General features: G+C 51.1%; 1 protein-coding gene across 3 annotated transcripts in view; it reads right to left on the bottom strand.

Annotated features, from left to right (window-relative positions):
* Positions 1 to 2,294: 2,294 nt before the first annotated feature.
* The window catches only part of LOC122547812 (tonsoku-like protein), a 162,192-nt gene continuing 143,973 nt past the window's right edge, over positions 2,295 to 20,513 (bottom strand). For all 3 annotated transcript variants that reach the window (XM_087987696.1, XM_087987698.1, XM_087987697.1), the window contains 5 exons: positions 19,264 to 19,429; positions 10,559 to 10,734; positions 8,195 to 8,268; positions 4,858 to 4,991; positions 2,295 to 3,022 (listed from right to left, as the gene is read on the bottom strand). In XM_087987696.1, coding sequence (XP_087843822.1) covers positions 2,952 to 3,022; positions 4,858 to 4,991; positions 8,195 to 8,268; positions 10,559 to 10,734; positions 19,264 to 19,429 — 621 coding nt within the window. In that variant the 3' untranslated portion in view covers positions 2,295 to 2,951. The remainder of the gene's footprint in view (positions 3,023 to 4,857; positions 4,992 to 8,194; positions 8,269 to 10,558; positions 10,735 to 19,263; positions 19,430 to 20,513) is intronic.

Here is a 20,513-nt window from a genome sequence, read left to right as displayed (position 1 = left end):
GCCAGGAGCACACAGCCTCCAAGGTGCCTCACACACCATACTGCCCCCTCACCGACCCCCGATGAGAGTCCCTCACCGATCCCCGATGAGAGTCCCTCACCAATCCCCGATGAGAGTCCCTCACCGATCCCCGATGAGGGTCCCTCACCGATCCCCGATGAGAGTCCCTCACCGATGAGAGTTCCTCACCGATCCCCGATGAGAGTCCCTCACCGATCCCCGATGAGTGTCCCTCACCGATCCCCGATGAGAGTCCCTCACCGATCCCCGATGAGAGTCCCTCACCGATCCCCGATGAGAGTCCCTCACCGATCCCCGATGAGAGTCCCTCACCGATCCCCGATGAGAGTCACTCACCGATGAGAGTCCCTCACCGATCCCCGATGAGTGTCCCTTACCGATCCCCGATGAGAGTCCCTCACCGATCCCCGATGAGAGTCCCTCACCGATCCCCGATGAGAGTCCCTCACCGATCCCCGATGAGAGTCACTCACCGATGAGAGTCCCTCACCGATCCCCGATGAGTGTCCCTTACCGATCCCCGATGAGAGTCCCTCACCGATCCCCGATGAGAGTCCCTCACCGATCCCCGATGAGAGTCACTCACCGATCCCCGATGAGAGTCACTCACCGATGAGAGTCCCTCACCGATCCCCGATGAGTGTCCCTTACCGATGAGAGTTCCTCACCGATCCCCGATGAGAGTCCCTCACCGATCCCCGATGAGTGTCCCTCACCGATCCCCGATGAGAGTCCCTCACCGATCCCCGATGAGAGTCCCTCACCGATCCCCGATGAGAGTCCCTCACCGATCCCCGATGAGAGTCCCTCACCGATCCCCGATGAGAGTCACTCACCGATGAGAGTCCCTCACCGATCCCCGATGAGTGTCCCTTACCGATCCCCGATGAGAGTCCCTCACCGATCCCCGATGAGAGTCCCTCACCGATCCCCGATGAGAGTCCCTCACCGATCCCCGATGAGAGTCCCTCACCGATCCCCGATGAGAGTCACTCACCGATGAGAGTCCCTCACCGATCCCCGATGAGTGTCCCTTACCGATCCCCGATGAGAGTCCCTCACCGATCCCCGATGAGAGTCCCTCACCGATCCCCGATGAGAGTCACTCACCGATCCCCGATGAGAGTCACTCACCGATGAGAGTCCCTCACCGATCCCCGATGAGTGTCCCTTACCGATGAGAGTTCCTCACCGATCCCCGATGAGAGTCCCTCACCGATCCCCGATGAGTGTCCCTCACCGATCCCCGATGAGAGTCCCTCACCGATCCCCGATGAGAGTCCCTCACCGATCCCCGATGAGAGTCCCTCACCGATCCCCGATGAGAGTCCCTCACCGATCCCCGATGAGAGTCACTCACCGATGAGAGTCCCTCACCGATCCCCGATGAGTGTCCCTTACCGATCCCCGATGAGAGTCCCTCACCGATCCCCGATGAGAGTCCCTCACCGATCCCCGATGAGAGTCCCTCACCGATCCCCGATGAGAGTCCCTCACCGATCCCCGATGAGAGTCACTCACCGATGAGAGTCCCTCACCGATCCCCGATGAGTGTCCCTTACCGATCCCCGATGAGAGTCCCTCACCGATCCCCGATGAGAGTCCCTCACCGATCCCCGATGAGAGTCACTCACCGATCCCCGATGAGTGTCCCTTACCGATGAGAGTTCCTCACCGATCCCCGATGAGAGTCCCTCACCGATCCCCGATGAGTGTCCCTCACCGATCCCCGATGAGAGTCCCTCACCGATCCCCGATGAGAGTCCCTCACCGATCCCCGATGAGAGTCCCTCACCGATCCCCGATGAGAGTCACTCACCGATCCCCGATGAGAGTCACTCACCGATGAGAGTCCCTCACCGATCCCCGATGAGTGTCCCTTACCGATCCTCGATGAGAGTCCCTCACCGATCCCCGATGAGAGTCCCTCACCGATCCCCGATGAGAGTCCCTCACCGATCCCCGATGAGAGTCCCTCACCGATCCCCGATGAGAGTCCCTCACCGATCCCCGATGAGAGTCCCTCACCGATCCCCGATGAGAGTCCCTCACCGATCCCCGATGAGGGTCCCTCACCGATCCCCGATGAGGGTCCCTCACCGATCCCCGATGAGAGTCCCTCACCGATCCCCGATGAGAGTCCCTCACCGATCCCCGATGAGAGTCCCTCACCGATCCCCGATGAGAGTCCCTCACCGATCCCCGATGAGAGTCCCTCACCGATCCCCGATGAGAGTTCCTCACCGATCCCCGATGAGAGTTCCTCACCGATCCCCGATGAGAGTCCCTCACCGATCCCCGATGAGAGTCCCTCACCGATCCCCGATGAGAGTCCCTCACCGATCCCCGATGAGCCTTCCTTCTGGAGGGCTATGACTGTGTGCACTGCGAGATGACAGCATCTGGTTTGGAAATGACTGCTCTCCATTTGACTCTGGTGATCCAGATTGGATCATGAGATTTTGACTGAGGTATTTGAACAGCACCTGGTGCACGGGGAAGTCCTTGCCCAAGGACAGGGAAGAGGTGAGAAGGGTTAACAGCAGAATAATGCAGTAATTACTGATGTGCCTCCTTGACCCATTCGGTGCTGTTTAAATACACAGCAACATGTTGTGTTCTTGGCTCCTGCAAATTCATCCTCTCTCAGTCACAATGAATCAATCCAGATGAATGAGTAACACAAATTGAGGCACAGCAGATGAATCTAGTTAAAGTGCAGATATGCCATCGCATACCCATCCTCTATGAGGGGCTGAATGGCCTCCAGTTCCTGTGACAGTATTTAAAGCCAGGAATCCCTAAGAGATTGCAGAATGGAAATGTTCCCCCTTCTTCCTTGGGCATAAACGGTTCCAGGCAATTCTGCTGCTGTTGCATTCTGGGAACTTTCCTTTTAGAATTTTTGGCTGTTCTTGTCCCTTCAGGATTCAGAGACGCAGCTCTCCTAGATTCCACTTTGCAGTCTCGCTCTGGTTATCAAAGTGTTGCACCGAGCAGTCTGAAAAATATAGAGTCCATCAATCTTACTGGAGTTCCCTCACACTCACAATCCTTCCCTTCCCCTCACCTTATACAATTCTCTCCTCCTTTCTCAATCTCCTCTGTCTGTCCTTGTACTATCCTTTCCCCTTCTCTTCATCCCCCTCCTCTCCCCTTCATACCACATCCCTCCCAGATCTGCACCTCACCTCTCCATTTCTCTTTCTTCGGCCGCCTGCGTAAAGTCAGCTGAATAATTGCTTCAAACCCCGAGCTGTCAATACTTGAGGATTTCCACCTCATGACCATGGCCTCTCTCATACCCTCAACATTGTGAACCCACCAATTCCTAACACCAAGAAATTTGAGAGTTGTTAAAGTTTATCAAACATAAACATATCGAGATTGATTGTCGGTTTAGAAACCTCAACAAAGATTTATCAGATCTCTTAACAGAACAGACCTACTCACAAAGACTCAATCACTGCATCTCAAAGTGCTTTACAAAGCAGCTTTTTAATTATCCAATCTGTTATCCCATGTGTGCTTGTCAGCGTTCCCGTTTGAGTCAGTGAGGGTTAATTTGCCACTCAGATCGAGCTTGGGGCTGTGAGCCCAGCCTTACCAAATCCCTCGGTCCAGGACCTACAGGCCTGACGAGCATCTGCAGCCATAGAGATGGACAGCACAGAAACAGACCCTTCGGTCCAACCCGTCCATGCTGACCGGATATCCTAAATTAATCTAGTCCCATTTGCCAGTACGTGGCCCACATCCCTCTAACCCCTTCCGATGCATACGTCCAACCAGATCTCTCAAAATGTTATAGTTATACCCTCACGATCTCCAAGATTCGAAGTCTTTCAACTGCTGAAAAAATATTAGTTTTTTTTGCCAAACCAGAAGTTGATAAACAAGCAAATTAATATTATTCAAACTAGTTCATAATAACAGGTAGCAAGTTCACTTTAAGTAAAGGGAACAAAATTCTTTGAACCTCTCCCTAAATTTATAATAATTGTAACAGATGACTAGATTGGGATTGGATTGAAGTCCAGGTTCCAAACCCTAACCCGCTGCACAAAGCCACTCTCCAGCTCCCACACTGCAGAAACACTACTGTCTGAGCAGCTAAAGTCCCCAAAATTGCTTTTTAAAGCAACTATTTCATGAGGCGTCTGCATCACTGGCTGGGCCCATCCTTGGTTGCTCTTGGGAAGGTGGTGGTGAGCTTATTCTTGAACTGCTGCTGTCCTGGAGAGTTGGTGTTAGTGGTGCTTTCAGTCCTAGGATTGTGACCCAGTGACAGTGAAGGAACGGGCTGATGGGTGAGTTGGAGGGGAGCTTGCAGAGGATGGTGTTCCCAAGCATCTGCTGCCCTTGTCCTTCTAGATGGGAGTGGTTGTAGGTTTGGAAGGTTCTGTCTGAGGATCTTTGGTGAGTTTCTGCAGTGCATCTTGTAGATGGTACACACTGCTGCTACTGAGCGTCGGTGGGGGAGGGAGGGGATGTTGAGAGTGGTGGGTGAGGAGCTGACCCAGTGGGCTGGATGTGCTAAAATAGGAAAAGGGAGATATTCCAATCCCAATGAGTCTCAATCGTTCCTCTGTGTTGAATCCCACTCTTTTTTTGAAGGTGGTGAGGAGAGTGTGAATGGGAGAATGTGTTGGCGAGTGGGTTAGGCTAACAGCTACATGAGGATGCAGAGATGTCCCATTCTGACACGAATGATGCACCAATGGCCTACAATCCAAAAGTGCAATGTCATTTGGAGAGACCGACCCCAAACTACAAACTACTTCCACATCAAAGACTCAAAGTGGCACTTCTGAAAGTCGGGCCTTTCTGGCTCACCTCTCACATCAAGGACTTCCATCCATGAATCCCTCTGGGCTAAAGCAGTCAGGAGTCTCTCCATCCCACAGGAACTGATCCCCGGGTTCTCTGATAGATCAAGGGATGTCAGAGATGCAGCTGATGCCAAGTACCTACAACAAGGAGGCAGTTCCATTATTCAGCTAAGGCCCTGCGTCTCCCAGATCCCACTGATGTGCGCAGGCAAGATCCCTCAGCTGGCATCAGAGATTGGGAACAGCTTCAGGAGAAGGATCTGGTAACTCTCAGTATTGATAAGAATAGGGAGCAACAGACACCAGTCAGTGTACACATATCTCCCTGAAAGACACCAGTCAGTGTACACACATCTCCCTGAAAGACACCAGTCAGTGTACACACATCTCCCTGAAAGACACCAGTCAGTGTACACACATCTCCCTGGGAGACACCAGTCAGTGTACACATATCTCCCTGAAAGACACCAGTCAGTGTACACACATCTCCCTGGGAGACACCAGTCAGTGTACACACATCTCCCTGAAAGACACCAGTCAGTGTACACACATCTCCCTGAAAGACACCAGTCAGTGTACAGATATCTCCCTGGGAGACACCAGTCAGTGTACACACATCTCCCTGAAAGACACCAGTCAGTGTACACATATCTCCCTGAGAGACACCAGTCAGTGTACACACATCTCCCTGGAAGACACCAGTCAGTGTACACATATCTCCCTGAGAGACACCAGTCAGTGTACACACATCTCCCTGGGAGACACCAGTCAGTGTACACACATCTCCCTGGGAGACACCAGTCAGTGTACAGATATCTCCCTGAGAGACACCAATCAGTGTACACATATCTCCCTGAAAGACATCAGTCAGTGTACAGATATCTCCCTGAGAGACACCAATCAGTGTACACATATCTCCCTGAAAGACATCAGTCAGTGTACACACATCTCACTGAGAGACACCAGTCAGTGTACAGATATCTCCCTGAGAGACACCAGTCAGTGTACACACATCTCCCTGAGAGACACCAGTCAGTGTACACACATCTCCCTGAAAGACACCAGTCAGTGTACAGATATCTCCCTGGGAGACACCAGTCAGTGTACACACATCTCCCTGAAAGACACCAGTCAGTGTACACATATCTCCCTGAGAGACACCAGTCAGTGTACACACATCTCCCTGGAAGACACCAGTCAGTGTACACATATCTCCCTGAGAGACACCAGTCAGTGTACACACATCTCCCTGGGAGACACCAGTCAGTGTACACACATCTCCCTGGGAGACACCAGTCAGTGTACAGATATCTCCCTGAGAGACACCAATCAGTGTACACATATCTCCCTGAAAGACATCAGTCAGTGTACAGATATCTCCCTGAGAGACACCAATCAGTGTACACATATCTCCCTGAAAGACATCAGTCAGTGTACACACATCTCCCTGAGAGACACCAGTCAGTGTACACACATCTCCCTGAGAGACACCAGTCAGTGTACACATATCTCCCTGAGAGACACCAGTCAGTGTATAGATATCTCCCTGAGAGACATCAGTCAGTGTACTCATATCTCCCTGGGAGACACCAGTCAGTGTACACATATCTCCCTGAGAGAAACCAGTCAGTGTACACATATCTCCCTGAGAGACACCAGTCAGTGTACAGATATCTCCCTGAGAGACATCAGTCAGTGTACTCATATCTCCCTGAGAGACACCAGTCAGTGTACACATATCTCCCTGAGAGAAACCAGTCAGTGTACACACATCTCCCTGAGAGACATCAGTCAGTGTACACACATCTCCCTGAGAGACATCAGTCAGTGTACTCATATCTCCCTGAAAGACACCAGTCAGTGTACACATATCTCCCTGAGAGACACCAGTCAGTGTACAGATATCTCCCTGAGAGACACCAGTCAGTGTACACACATCTCCCTGAGAGACACCAGTCAGTGTACACACATCTCCCTGAGAGACACCAGTCAGTGTACAGATATCTCCCTGAGAGACACCAATCAGTGTACACATATCTCCCTGAAAGACATCAGTCAATGTACAGATATCTCCCTGAGAGACACCAGTCAGTGTACACATATCTCCCTGAAAGACATCAGTCTGTGTACACACATCTCCCTGCGAGACACCAGAGAGTGTGCAGATATCTCCCTGAGAGGCATCAGTCAGTGTACAGATATCTCCCTGAGAGACACCAGTCAGTGTACAGATATCTCCCTGAGAGACACCAGTCAGTGTACACATATCTCCCTGAGAGACACCAGTTAGTGTACACACATCTCCCTGAGCGACATCAGTCAGTGTACACACATCTCCCTGAGAGACACCAGTCAGTGTACAGATATCTCCCTGAGAGACACCAGTCAATGTACAGATATCTCCCTGAGAGACATCAGTCAGTGTACACACATCTCCCTGAGAGACACCAGTCAGTGTACAGATATCTCCCTGAGAGACACCAGTCAGTGTACACATATCTCCCTGAGAGACACCAGTCAGTGTACACATATCTCCCTGAGAGGCATCAGTCAGTGTACAGATATCTCCCTGAGAGACACCAGTCAGTGTACACATATCTCCCTGAGAGACACCAGTCAGTGTACAGATATCTCCCTGAGAGACACCAGTCAGTGTACAGATATCTCCCTGAGAGACACCAGTCAGTGTACACATATCTCCCTGAGAGACACCAGTTAGTGTACACACATCTCCCTGAGCGACATCAGTCAGTGTACACACATCTCCCTGAGAGACACCAGTCAGTGTACAGATATCTCCCTGAGAGACACCAGTCAGGTACAGATGTCTCCCTGAGAGACATCAGTCAGTGTACTCACATCTCCCTGAGAGACACCAGTCAGTGTACACATATCTCCCTGAGAGACACCAGTCAGTGTACACACATCTCCCTGAGAGACACCAGTCAGTGTTCAGATATCTCCCTGGGAGACACCAGTCCGTGTTCAGATATCTCCCTGGGAGACACCAGTCAGTGTACACATATCTCCCTGAGAGACACCAGTCAGTGTACACACATCTCCCTGAGAGACACCAGTCAGTGTTCAGATATCTCCCTGGGAGACACCAGTCCGTGTTCAGATATCTCCCTGGGAGACACCAGTCAGTGTACACATATCTCCCTGAGAGACACCAGTCAGTGTACACACATCTCCCTGAGAGACACCAGTCAGTGTACAGATAATTCCCTGGATCTGGTCTGGGATACAGTATGCTGTTTTGCTTGGCTTGTGAAGGATTCGTTTCACCGTTGGGCCAATTTTATAAAAATTCAAAATGTTGAAATCTAGTTGGAAATTACCTGGCAAAGTCACTGATTGAATCATCTGTCAATGAGTTTCTTGAAAGATTAAGATGAGTCAAAACACAGCCACCCTGGATTGTAGGAAAATAGATTCAAGTCAAATAAACATGGAAATGAGAGTCTAAGTAGCAGGATTTCAGACTGACCCTGATTGATTAGCCAGTTCACTGGGAACGTCCTCCTTTAGGGAGTTATGATGGAACAGTGTTAGTGTCATAATACAGACCCCCAGGCTAATGCCCTAGGTCAGTATTTCGTGCCCATCCTGACACAGCTAGTTACTTGCTTGAGCAATCCATACAACATAGAAGAGTATAGCACAGTTCAGGCCCTTCGGCCCTAGGTGTTGTGCCGACCCTTTATCCTACTCTAAGATCAGACGAACCTACATACCCTCATTGTATTATCTTCCATGGGCCTATCCAAGAGTTGCTTAAAATATCCCTAATGTCCCTGACTCTACTCCCACCGCCGGCAGTGCATTCCACACACCCACCTCCCTCTGACATCTCCCCTAAACCTTCCTCCAGTCACCTTAAAATGATGCCGCCTCGTGATAGCCATTTCCACCCTGGGAAAATTTATTTGGCTATCCACTGTATCTATGCCTTGCATCATCTCATACACCTCTATCAAGTTACCTCTCATCCTTCTTCGCTCCAGTGAGAAAAGCCCTAGCTCCCTCAACCTTTCTCCATAAGACACAGCCTCCAGTCCAGGCAGCATCCTGGCTAATCTCCTCTGCAACCTCTCTAAAGCTTCCACATCTTACTTATAATGAGGTTACCAGAACTGAACACTATATTCCAAGTGTGGTCTAACCAGGGCTCTATAGAACTGCAGCATATCCTCACGGCTCTTAAACGCAATCCCCCTGCTAATTATACACCTTCTTAACCCAATCAACTTGGGTGGCAACTTTGAGAGATCTATGAACGTGGACCCCAAGATCCCTCCATTCCTCCACACTGCCAAGAATCCTGCCTTTAACCCTATAATTTGCATTCAAATTCCACCTTCCAAAGTGAATCACTTCACACTTTTCCAGGTTGAACTCCATCTGCCCCTTATCAGCCGAGTTCTGCATCCTGTCATTGTCCTGTTGCAACCTACAACAGCTCTCCGCAGTATCCACAGGTCCACCAACCTTCCATGCCATTGGCAAACTTACTAACGCACCCTCCCATTTCCTCATCCAAATCATTTATAAAAATCACAAAGAGCAGAGGTCACAGAACAGATCCCTGCGGAACACCACTGGTCACCGAGCTCCAGGCTGAATACTTTCCATCTACCATCACCCTCTGTCTTGTATGGGCCAGCCAATTCTATATACAGACAGCCAGATTTCCCTGTACCCCATATCTCCTTACTTTCTGAATGAGCTTACCGGGGGAACCTTATCAAACGCCTTGTTAAAATCCATGTACACCACAACCACTGCTCTACCCTCATCAATGTGTTTTGTCACATCCTCAAAGAATTCAATAAGGTTTGTGAGGCATGACCTGCCCTTCACAGAGCCATGCTGACTATCTCTAATCAAACTATAGTTTTCCAAGTAATCATAAATCCTGTCTCTCAGATTCCTCTTCAATACTTTGCCAACTATTGATGTAAAACTGACTGGTGTGTAATTCCCAGGATTATCCCTGTTCCCTTTCTTGAACAAGGGAATAACATTTGCCACCCTCCAATCATCTGGCCCTACTCCAGTGGACAGTGAGGATGTAAAAATCATCACCAAAGGCGCAGCAATCTCTTCCCTCACTTCCTGTAGTAACCTTGGGTATATCCCACCTGGCCCAGGGGATTTATCTGTCCTTATGTTTTTCAGAATTTTCAGCACATCCTTCTTCCTAACATCAACCTGTTCGAGTATATCAGTCTGTTTCACACTGTCCTCACAAATGCCAAGGTCCCTCTGAGTAGTGACTCCTGAAGGAAAGCATTCATTAAGGACCTCCCCTACTTCCTCCGACTCCTGGCACAAGTTCCCTCCACTATCCCTCAGTCTGGCCATCCTCTTGTTCCCCACATTGGGTCGAATGCCTTGGGGTTTTCCTGACTCTTGCCCACTGAAGTTTCAGTGGGTGGTTTGGAGTCAGCTCTCCATCTGGAAGAGAGTACGGGCTTGTGTGATCACATCAGTAACGGCCTCACGGAATCTCACACAGCTGGGTAATGTCAGGACGACAGCTGCCTCCTCACCAACCCTGGGTTTTCCCACAACGGGGTATGTCTGGCTCAAGCAAGGTGGTCTCTTTGAGAAAAAAAAACAAGAGACGTTCCTCAAATTCAGCTCCTCGAGAGACTGAGGGACAGGGGACCGAGCCTGGACAGCAGCTGTGTGGTCCTTACCTGGGTGAGGTACCCCGCAACCAGCTCCAGAAACTGCCAGGCCTCCTGGTCACAAAATATCGAGGAGATCTCCAGATGGGAAAGGATGTCATGAGGAAGATTCTTCAGCAGAACCTGGACCCCTTTTAATCCCAGGTCGTTGTTGGAGAGGATCAGAGTTTTCAAGTGTTTGGTCCCTGAGGGAGGAAAGCGGGTGAGTGGGCAGTGCCAACGTAAGATGGACAGGTTATTCCACAGTCTGGTATCAGCTTCCAAACTAATCACCAGCCCAACATAATAACAATCAAATCACTAAACCATGAACACATTGACACACAGCTAGAACATTCCAGTCAGAGTGTTTCTCGTCATCAGTGACAATATACCTCGAAAATGTAATCCACAATCTATATCCCAACACTTCGCAGGGTCAGCACTGAGGGAGTGGTGCATTGTGGGATGGTCAGAACTAAGGGAGCGCCGCACTGTCGGAGGGTCAGTGCTGAGGAGGTGCCGCACTGTCGGAGGGTCAGTGCTGAGGGAACACCACACTGTCGGAGGGTCAGTGCTGAGGGAGTGCCGCACTGTCGGAGTGTCAGTGCTGAGGGAGTGGGCACTGTCGGAGGATCAGTGCTGAGGGAGCGCCGCACTGTCGGAGGGTCAGTGCTGAAGGAGTGCCGCACTGTTGGAGTGTCAGTGCTGAGGGAGAGCCGCACTGTCGGAGGGTCAGTGCTGAGGGAGTGCCGCACTGTCGGAGGGTGAGTGCTGAGGAGGTGCCGCACTGTCGGAGGGTCAGTGCTGAGGAGGTGCCGCACTGTCGGAGGGTCAGTGCTGAGGGAACACCACACTGTCGGAGGGTCAGTGCTGAGGGAGTGCCGCACTGTCGGAGTGTCAGTGCTGAGGGAGTGGGCACTGTCGGAGGGTCAGTGCTGAGGAAGTGCCGCACTGTTGGAGGGTCAGTGCTGAGGGAGTGCCGCACTGTCGGAGGGTCAGTGCTGAGGTAGCGCCGCACTATCGGAGGGTCAGTGCTGAGGGAGTGCCGCACTGTTGGAGTGTCAGTGCTGAGGGAGAGCCGCACTGTCGGAGGGTCAGTGCTGAGGGAGTGCCGCACTGTCGGAGGGTGAGTGCTGAGGAGGTGCCGCACTGTCGGAGGGTCAGTGCTGAGGGAACACCGCACTGTCGGAGGGTCAGTGCTGAGGGAGTACCACACTGTCGGAGTGTCAGTGCTGAGGGAGTGGGCACTGTCGGAGGATCAGTGCTGAGGGAGCGCCGCACTGTCGGAGGGTCAGTGCTGGGGGAGTGCCGCACTGTCGGAGGGTCAGTGCTGGGGGAGTGCCGCACTGTCGGAGGGTCAGTGCTGAGGGAGTGCCGCACTGTCGGAGGGTTAGTGCTGAGGTAGCGCCGCACTGTCGGAGGGTCAGTGCTGAGGGAGTGCCGCACTGTCGGAGGGTCAGTGCTGAGGGAGTGCCGCACTGTCGGAGGGTTAGTGCTGAGGGAGTGCTGCACTGTCGGAGGGTCAGTGCTGAGGTAGCGCCGCACTGTCGGAGGGTCAGTGCTGAGGGAGTGCTGCACTGTCGGAGGGTCAGTGCTGAGGGAGCGCTGCACTGTCGGAGGGACAGTGCTGAGGTAGCGCCGCACTGTCGGAGGGTCAGTGCTGAGGGAGTGCTGCACTGTCGGAGGGTCAGTGCTGAGGGAGCGCTGCACTGTCGGAGGGTCAGTGCTGAGGAGGTGCCACACTGTCGGAGGGTCAGTGCTGAGGGAGCGCTGCACTGTCGGAGGGTCAGTGCTGAGGAGGTGCCGCACTGTCGGAGGGTCAGTGCTGAGGGAGCACCACACTGTCGGAGGGTCAGTGCTGAGGGAGTACCGCACTGTCGGAGGGTCAGTGCTGAGGGAGTACCGCACTGTCGGAGGGTCAGTGCTGAGGGAGTGGGCACTGTCGGCGGATCAGTGCTGAGGGAGTGCCGCACTGTCGGAGGGTCAGTGCTGAGGAGGTGCCACACTGTCGGAGGGTCAGTGCTGAGGAGGTGCCGCACTGTCGGAGGGTCAGTGCTGAGGGAGCACCACACTGTCGGAGGGTCAGTGCTGAGGGAGTGCCGCACTGTCGGAGGATCAGTGCTGAGGGAGCGCCGCACTGTCGGAGGGTCAGTGCTGAGGGAGTGGGCACTGTCGGCGGATCAGTGCTGAGGGAGTGCCGCACTGTCGGAGGGTCAGTGCTGAGGAGGTGCCACACTGTCGGAGGGTCAGTGCTGAGGAGGTGCCGCACTGTCGGAGGGTCAGTGCTGAGGGAGCACCACACTGTCGGAGGGTCAGTGCTGAGGGAGTGGGCACTGTCGGAGGATCAGTGCTGAGGGAGCGCCGCACTGTCGGAGGGTCAGTGCTGAGGTAGCGCCGCACTGTCGGAGGGTGAGTGCTGAGGAGGTGCCGCACTGTCGGAGGGTCAGTGCTGAGGGAACACCACACTGTCGGAGGGTCAGTGCTGAGGGAGTACCACACTGTCGGAGTGTCAGTGCTGAGGGAGTGGGCACTGTCGGAGGATCAGTGTTGGGGGAGTGCCGCACTGTCGGAGGGTCAGTGCTGAGGTAGCGCCGCATTGTCGGAGGGTCAGTGCTGAGGGAGTGCCGCACTGTCAGAGGGTCAGTGCTGGGGGAGTGCCGCACTGTCGGAGGGTTAGTGCTGAGGGAGTGCTGCACTGTCGTAGGGTCAGTGCTGAGGTAGCGCCGCACTGTCGGAGGGTCAGTGCTGAGGGAGTGCTGCACTGTCGGAGGGTCAGTGCTGAGGTAGCGCCGCACTGTCGGAGGGTCAGTGCTGAGGGAGCGCCGCACCGTTGGAGGGTCAGTGCTGAGGGAGTGCCGCACTGTCGGAGGGTCAGTGCTGAGGGAGTGCCGCACTGTCAGAGGGTCAGTGCTGAGGAAGTGGTGCACTGTGGGAGGGGGCACTGTGTGAGGGTCAGTGTGGGAGGGTCAGTGGTGGGGGGGGGGGCACTGAGGGAGTGGTGCACTGTGGGAAATACCCCACTAGTTGAATGGAAACGAACAACTGGAAATCGGAAATAAAAATAAATTGCTGGAGAAACTCTGCAGGTCCGGCACCACCTGAAGCGAGAGAAACAGTGTATTTTGAGTCCACTGTCCCTTTAACAGAACTGAAAGTAACTGAACGAGGAGTATTTGTGAACGAGGGGTATGTGTGAACAGGGTTTATTTGTGAACGGGGGGGGGTATTTGTGAACGGGGTGTATTTGTGAACGGGGGTATTTGTGAACGGGGGTATTTGTGAACTGTGTGTATTTGTGAACGAGCGTAATTGTGAATGGGGTATTTGTGAACGGGGGTATTTGTGAACGGGAAGTATTTGTGAACGGGAAGTATTTGTGAACGGGGTGTATTTGTGAATAGGGGTATTTGTGAATGGGGTATTTGTGAATGGGGGTATTTGTGAATGGGGGAATTTGTGAATGGGGGAATTTGTGAATGGGGGAATTTGTGAACGGGGGTATTTATGAACAGAGAGTATTTGTGAATGGGGTGTATTTGTGAATGGGGGTATTTGTGAATGGGGTATTTGTGAATGGGGTGTATTTGTGAATGGGGGTATTTGTGAATGGGGTATTTGTGAATGGGGGTATTTGTGAATGGGGTATTTGTGAATGGGGTATTTGTGAATGGGGTGTATTTGTGAATGGGGGTATTTGTGAATGGGGTATTTGTGAATGGGGTATTTGTGAATGGGGTGTATTTGTGAATGGGGGTATTTGTGAATGGGGTACTTGTGAATGGGGGTATTTGTGAATGGGGGAATTTGTGAATGGGGTATTTGTGAACGGGGGTATTTGTGAACAGAGAGTATTTGTGAATGGGGTGTATTTGTGAATGGGGAGCATTTGTGAATGGTGGTATTTGTGAATGGGGGCATTTGTGAATGGGAGGTATTTGTGAAAGGGGTATTTGTGAACGGGTATATTTGTGAACGGGTATATTTGTGAATGGAGAGTATTTGTGAATGGAGAGTATTTGTGAATGGAGTATGTAAATGGGGGTGTTTGTGAATATGGGTGTTTGTGAATGGGGGTGTTTGTGAATGAGGGTGTTTGTGAATGGGGGTGTTTGTGAATGGGGGTGTTTGTGAATGGGGGTGTTTGTGAATGGGGGCGTTTGTGAATGGGGTATGTGAATGGAGGTGTTTGTGAACGGGGGTGTTTGTGAACGGGGGTGTTTGTGAACGGGGGTGTTTGTGAACGGGGGTGTTTGTGAATGGGAGGTATTTGTGAACTGGGGTATTTGTGAATGGGGAGTATTTGTGAATGGGGAGTATTTGTGAATGGGGAGTATTTGTGAATGGGGGTGTTTGTGAATGGGGGTGTTTGTGAATGGGGTATGTGAATGGGGATGTTTGTGAATGGGGGTGTTTGTGAATGGGGGTATTTGTGAACGGGTGCATTTGTGAACGGGTGTATTTGTGAACGGGGGTGTTTGTGAACGGGTGGTATTTGTGAATGGGGAGTATATGTGAATGAGGGTATTTGTGAATGGGGGTATTTGAGAATGGGGATGTTTGTGAATGGGGGTGTTTGTGAACGGGTGTATTTGTGAACGGGTGTATTTGTGAACGGGTGTATTTGTGAATGGGGAGTATTTGTGAATGGGGAGTATTTGTGAATGGGGAGTATTTGTGAATGAGGGTATTTGTGAATGGGGGCATTTGTGAATGGGTGTATTTGTGAATGGGGGCATTTGAGAATGGGGATGTTTGTGAATGGGGGTGTTTGTGAACGGGTGTATTTGTGAACGGGTGTATTTGTGAATGGGGTGTATTTGTGAATGGGGAGTATTTGTGAATGGGGAGTATTTGTGAATGGGGAGTATTTGTGAATGAGGGTATTTGTGAATGGGGGCATTTGTGAATGGGTGTATTTGTGAATGGGGGCATTTGAGAATGGGGATGTTTGTGAATGGGGGTGTTTGTGAACGGGTGTATTTGTGAATGGGGAGTATATGTGAATGAGGGTATTTGAGAATGGGGATGTTTGTGAATGGGGGTGTTTGTGAACGGGTGTATTTGTGAATGGGGAGTATTTGTGAATGGGGAGTATTTGTGAATGGGGAGTATTTGTGAATGAGGGTATTTGTGAATGAGGGTATTTGTGAATGAGGGTATTTGTGAATGGGGGCATTTGTGAATGGGATATGTGAATGGGGGTGTTTGTGAACGGGGGTATTTGTGAACGGGGGTATTTGTGGATGGGGGTATTTGTGAGTGGGGGTGTTTGTGGACGGGGGTATTTGTGGACGGGGGTATTTGTGAATGGGATATTTGTGAATGGGTGTGTTTGTGAATGGGGGTGTTTGTGAATGGGGAGTATTTGTGAATGGGGAGTATTTGTGAATGGGGAGTATTTGTGAATGAGGGTATTTGTGAATGGGGGCATTTGTGAATGGGATATGTGAATGGGGGTGTTTGTGAACGGGTGTATTTGTGAACGGGGGTATTTGTGGATGGGGGTATTTGTGAGTGGGGGTGTTTGTGGACGGGGGTATTTGTGGACGGGGGTATTTGTGAATGGGATATTTGTGAATGGGTGTGTTTGTGAATGGGGGTGTTTGTGAGTGGGGGTATTTGTGGACGGGGGTATTTATGCTGATGTTGGGGTGGGACAACACCAGGAGGAACCACACCCATTTCCCCCGATACCTCCCAGCCTTAAGGATTCAATATTGAGTTTAATAATTTCAGGTGATGAATGCCGTCCTCGCTGTTCATTACCCTACCCCCCCCCCCCCCCCACCCCCCCCCCCCCCCCACACCATGTGTCCTGTGTTAGAATCAGTTACGTCCATTACAGCCACCTCAATTTCAACCCTTTTCATTTCTCGTTAGCACCTTATCCAGTATTTATTTCTATGTTGCTGTCTCTTTATTTGCTTATTCCTCCTCTCTCTCTATCTCTCAGGCACCGTCTCCACGTACAGAGGAACCTTGATTATCCGTATACCAATTATCCGAATGTCAGATTATCCAAAGGGGATCTCCAGGTCCCGATGGAAACATTACATCAAAGACGTGTTTCCAACAGTGATCGCGTCTTTTGTTTACAATGATTAAACAGGCACCATCTCCAAATGACTGACCTCCCGCCCTCTCTCTCTCCCTACACTTTCCCTGGAGTTCTACACAGGGGTGTACCCTAACTCCCACACCCCCTTCCCCAGATAATCTCGCCAACATTGTCCTGTACAGGGCAAAGGTGGAACCTGTCAAAACGTTGCAGTAAAAAGTTGTGTGTGTCTGTGTGTATGTGTGTCTCTGTGTGTGGGGGTGTGTGTATGTGTGTCTCTGTGTGTGTGTGTCTCTGTGTGTGGGGGTGTGTGTATGTGTGTCTCTGTGTGTGTGTGTCTCTGTGTGTGGGGGTGTGTGTATGTGTGTCTGTGTGTGTGTGTGTCTCTGTGCGTGGGGGTGTGTGTATGTGTGTCTGTGTGTCTCTGTGTGTGGGGGTGTGTGTATGTGTGTCTCTGTGTGTGTGTGTCTCTGTGTGTGGGGGTGTGTGTATGTGTGTCTGTGTGTGTGTGTCTCTGTGTGTGGGGGTGTGTGTATGTGTGTCTGTGTGTGTGTGTCTCTGTGTGTGGGGGTGTGTGTATGTGTGTCTCTGTGTGTGTGTGTCTCTGTGTGTGGGGGTGTGTGTATGTGTGTCTGTGTGTGTGTGTCTCTGTGTGTGGGGGTGTGTCTCTGTGTGTGAGGGTGTGTGTATGTGTGTCTGTGTCTCTGTGCGTGAGGGTGTGTGTATGTGTCTCTGTGTGTGTGTGTCTCTGTGTGTGGGGGTGTGTCTCTGTGTGTGAGGGTGTGTGTATGTGTGTCTGTGTCTCTGTGCATGAGGGTGTGTGTATGTGTGTGGGGGTGTGTGTATGTGTGGCTCTGTGTGTGGGGCTGTGTGTGTGTGTGTGTGTGTGTCCCTGCCTGTGTGTGTGTGTGTGTGGCCCTGCCTGTGTGTGTGTGTGTGTGTGTGTGTGTCACATGGGGGGGGGGGAACGAGATGGGTGCGGTGTTGGGGGCAGGGCCTCGTGTGCTGTGCTGCTGCAGACTCCTGAACGGGGAGCAGACTTTAAAAACTCTGAGCCCCACAGGAAAGGCATTTAATCAATTTTCCGAATAATCAATTATCCAAACGAAATAGTGCCCATCCATCACGTTCAGATAATTGAGGTTCCACTGTACACTATTCACACACCCACCCCCTATGCCCAACCCCTCAGGATAAAACCACCCTCTTCCAGCTGTTTTCTGAAAAAGGGTGACTGCACCTGGAAGGTCAACTCCATTGCTCTCTCTCCAGAAGCTGCTGAGTTTGTCCAGCGCTCTGTTTTTGTACCATATTTTGAATATCTCCTTCCCCATTTGTCGATTTGACTTGCTGTCTGTCACCAGCTCAACAGAAAATCTTTAATCCTGACTGGTATTCTACTGACCTCATCACATCTATCTTAAAAGAGCTTCCTTTGCGTGATGGAGTCAGAAATCACAGCACACCAGGTTCTAGACCGATGTGTTTCGGAGTGCTGTGCCTTTGTTAAGTGAAGTCCATCAGGTCCAGTAGTTGTGTACCTCATCTGACAAAGGGGCAGCTCTCCGAAAGCTTGTGATTTCAAATAAACCTGTTGGACTATAACCTGGTGTTTTGTGACTTCTGACTTTGGAAAAAGTGAGGACTGCAGATGCAGGAGATCAGAGCTTAAAAACGTGTTGCTGGAAAAGCGCAGCAGGTCAGGCAGCATCCAAGGAGCAGGAGAATCGACGTTTCGGGCATGAGCCCTTCTTCAGGAATGACTTCTGACTTTGCCCACCCCAGTCCAATAGTAGCACCTCCACATAAGTAAAGATATAACTATGTTCACTAGAGTTTAGAAAGATGAGAAATTGTATCAAATTCTAACAGGATGGGGCAGACCAGATACAGGGAGGATGTTTCCCTGGATGAGGAGTCTAGAACCAGAGGATCCAGTCCTCGGATGGGGGGGTAGACTCGTATCTGAGGTGAGACAGAGATGAAAAAAATCCATTCACCCAAAGAATGGGGGGCATTTAGAATTCTGCTGAACAGGCACATGGATAGCAGTGAGTTGGGTGTGTAGGTTAAGTTATTATATTTTACATTAGGATTAAACCTTGGCACAGCAGGGTGGGCCGAAGGGTCTGTTCTGTGCTGTACTTTCCTATGTTCTATGTTCTACACCACGAAGGCAGTCCCTGAATATATTCAAGAAAGAGATTGACACATTTCTAGATTTTAAGGGAATGAAGGGGAGTGGGGAGACAGTGGGAATATGGGATTGATGTGATCGTACCACATGGGGGCACAAACCTGAAGGGCTGAATGGCCTACTCCTGCTGCCAGTTTCCGTGATTCCAAGTTAGTGTGCACTTTCCCAGGGTGTTCTGCCTCTAACTCTGTGCAAGTCGCTGACACAGAACACCGTGATATTACCTTGAAGTTGGAGACTGTATCTTATACAGTATGCAAGAGACCCTTCAACCCATCGAGTCTGTGCTGACCTATCTACACTAGTCCCATGTTCCAGCTCTTGGCCTGTGGCCTTGAATGTTACGACATTTCCCACCTCAACTCCCCTTCCGAGGCAGCGTATTCCAAACTATTGTCCCTTTGTCGGGATATTCCTCGTGAGGAGCTGAGGGGAGTTGTGACGCTGTCGAGACGGGGAGTTTGACCTGTCTTTTACCTTTCATTGTGCAGGCCAGAGCGAAATTCTGCAGGAACCTGGCTGTGAGGCCACAGGCCTGCAGTTTGAGCGTGCTCAGTAGCGGGCAGGATCTGATGAGGGAGGCGATAGACTGAGAGCAGCCATCACCCAAAGGATTGAGGCTGAGGTTCAATTCCTCCAGACTCTGAAACACAAACAAAACAAAATTAACGCACTGAATTCCTTGTGGTGTAAACTAACACAGAGGATTATCCGGCAAGATCGCAAGGTCTCTGCTCAACTATGTTGTCCGGCATTAGATTATTGATAATTCGACTAACGGAACAAAATACTCCCGCTCATGTCCTTCAGATACAACCTTCTCTGGCCACCCAGCACTGCGCTCAGTGTTAATTGTACCATTTAGAATAAAGATATAGGTAAAGTTACCATAGTCCAAACAGACTATGAGGCTGCTCCCTCATTAGAGAGACAACTGGGGCTGGTTTAACCTGAGGGTCACCATGCCTCAGGGAAGGGGAGAGACCGAGAGGGAGATCCCTCAGCCAGGGCGGGGATTGAACCCATGTGACTCTGCATTAGCCGTCCCTCCAACTGTGCTAACCAGCCCCAAGGTCAAAGGTTGACTATTCATTCTGATTGATTGACTATCTTGAGCATAAAGAAATACAGTCAGTCATAGTTTACTTTTGAATGGGGTCTTTAAAAGGTCCGTTTCAGGAGGAGAGGGGCCAGGCCGCTCAGAGCCCAGGAGATCTGCTTCCCCCGCCCCCCCCCCCCGCCCTGGCCAAAGGGACCATCCACACGTGCACACCTGGATAGAGAGGACACAGAGAAGATCCTTCCACCAGCAGGAGTCATAGAGCCATAGAGATGTACAGCACGGAAACAGACCCTTCAGTCCAACCCGTCCATGCCAAGCAGATATCACAACCCAATCTAGTCCCACCTGCCAGCATCCAGCCCTTATCCCTCCCAACCCTTCCTATTCATATACCCATCCAGATGCCTCTTAAATGTTGCAATTGTACCAGCCTCCACCACATCCTCTGGCAGCTCATTCCATACACGTACCACCCTCTGTGTGAAAAAGTTGCCCCTTAGGTCTCTTTTATATCTTTCCCCTCTCACCCTAAACCTGTGTCCTCTTGTTCTGGACTCCCCGATCCCAGGGAAAAGACTTTGTCTATTTATCCCATCCATGCGCCTCATAATTTTGTAAACCTCTATAAGGTCACCCCTCAGCCTCTGACACTCCAGGGAAAACA

The sequence above is a fragment of the Chiloscyllium plagiosum genome, unplaced genomic scaffold (assembly GCF_037043375.1).
Source record: "Chiloscyllium plagiosum isolate Xiang-an unplaced genomic scaffold, Cpla_swu_hap1 HiC_scaffold_5, whole genome shotgun sequence".
In the NCBI taxonomy this organism is placed as follows: Eukaryota; Metazoa; Chordata; class Chondrichthyes; order Orectolobiformes; family Hemiscylliidae; genus Chiloscyllium; species Chiloscyllium plagiosum.
This window is presented reverse-complemented; position numbering and strand designations above follow the sequence as displayed.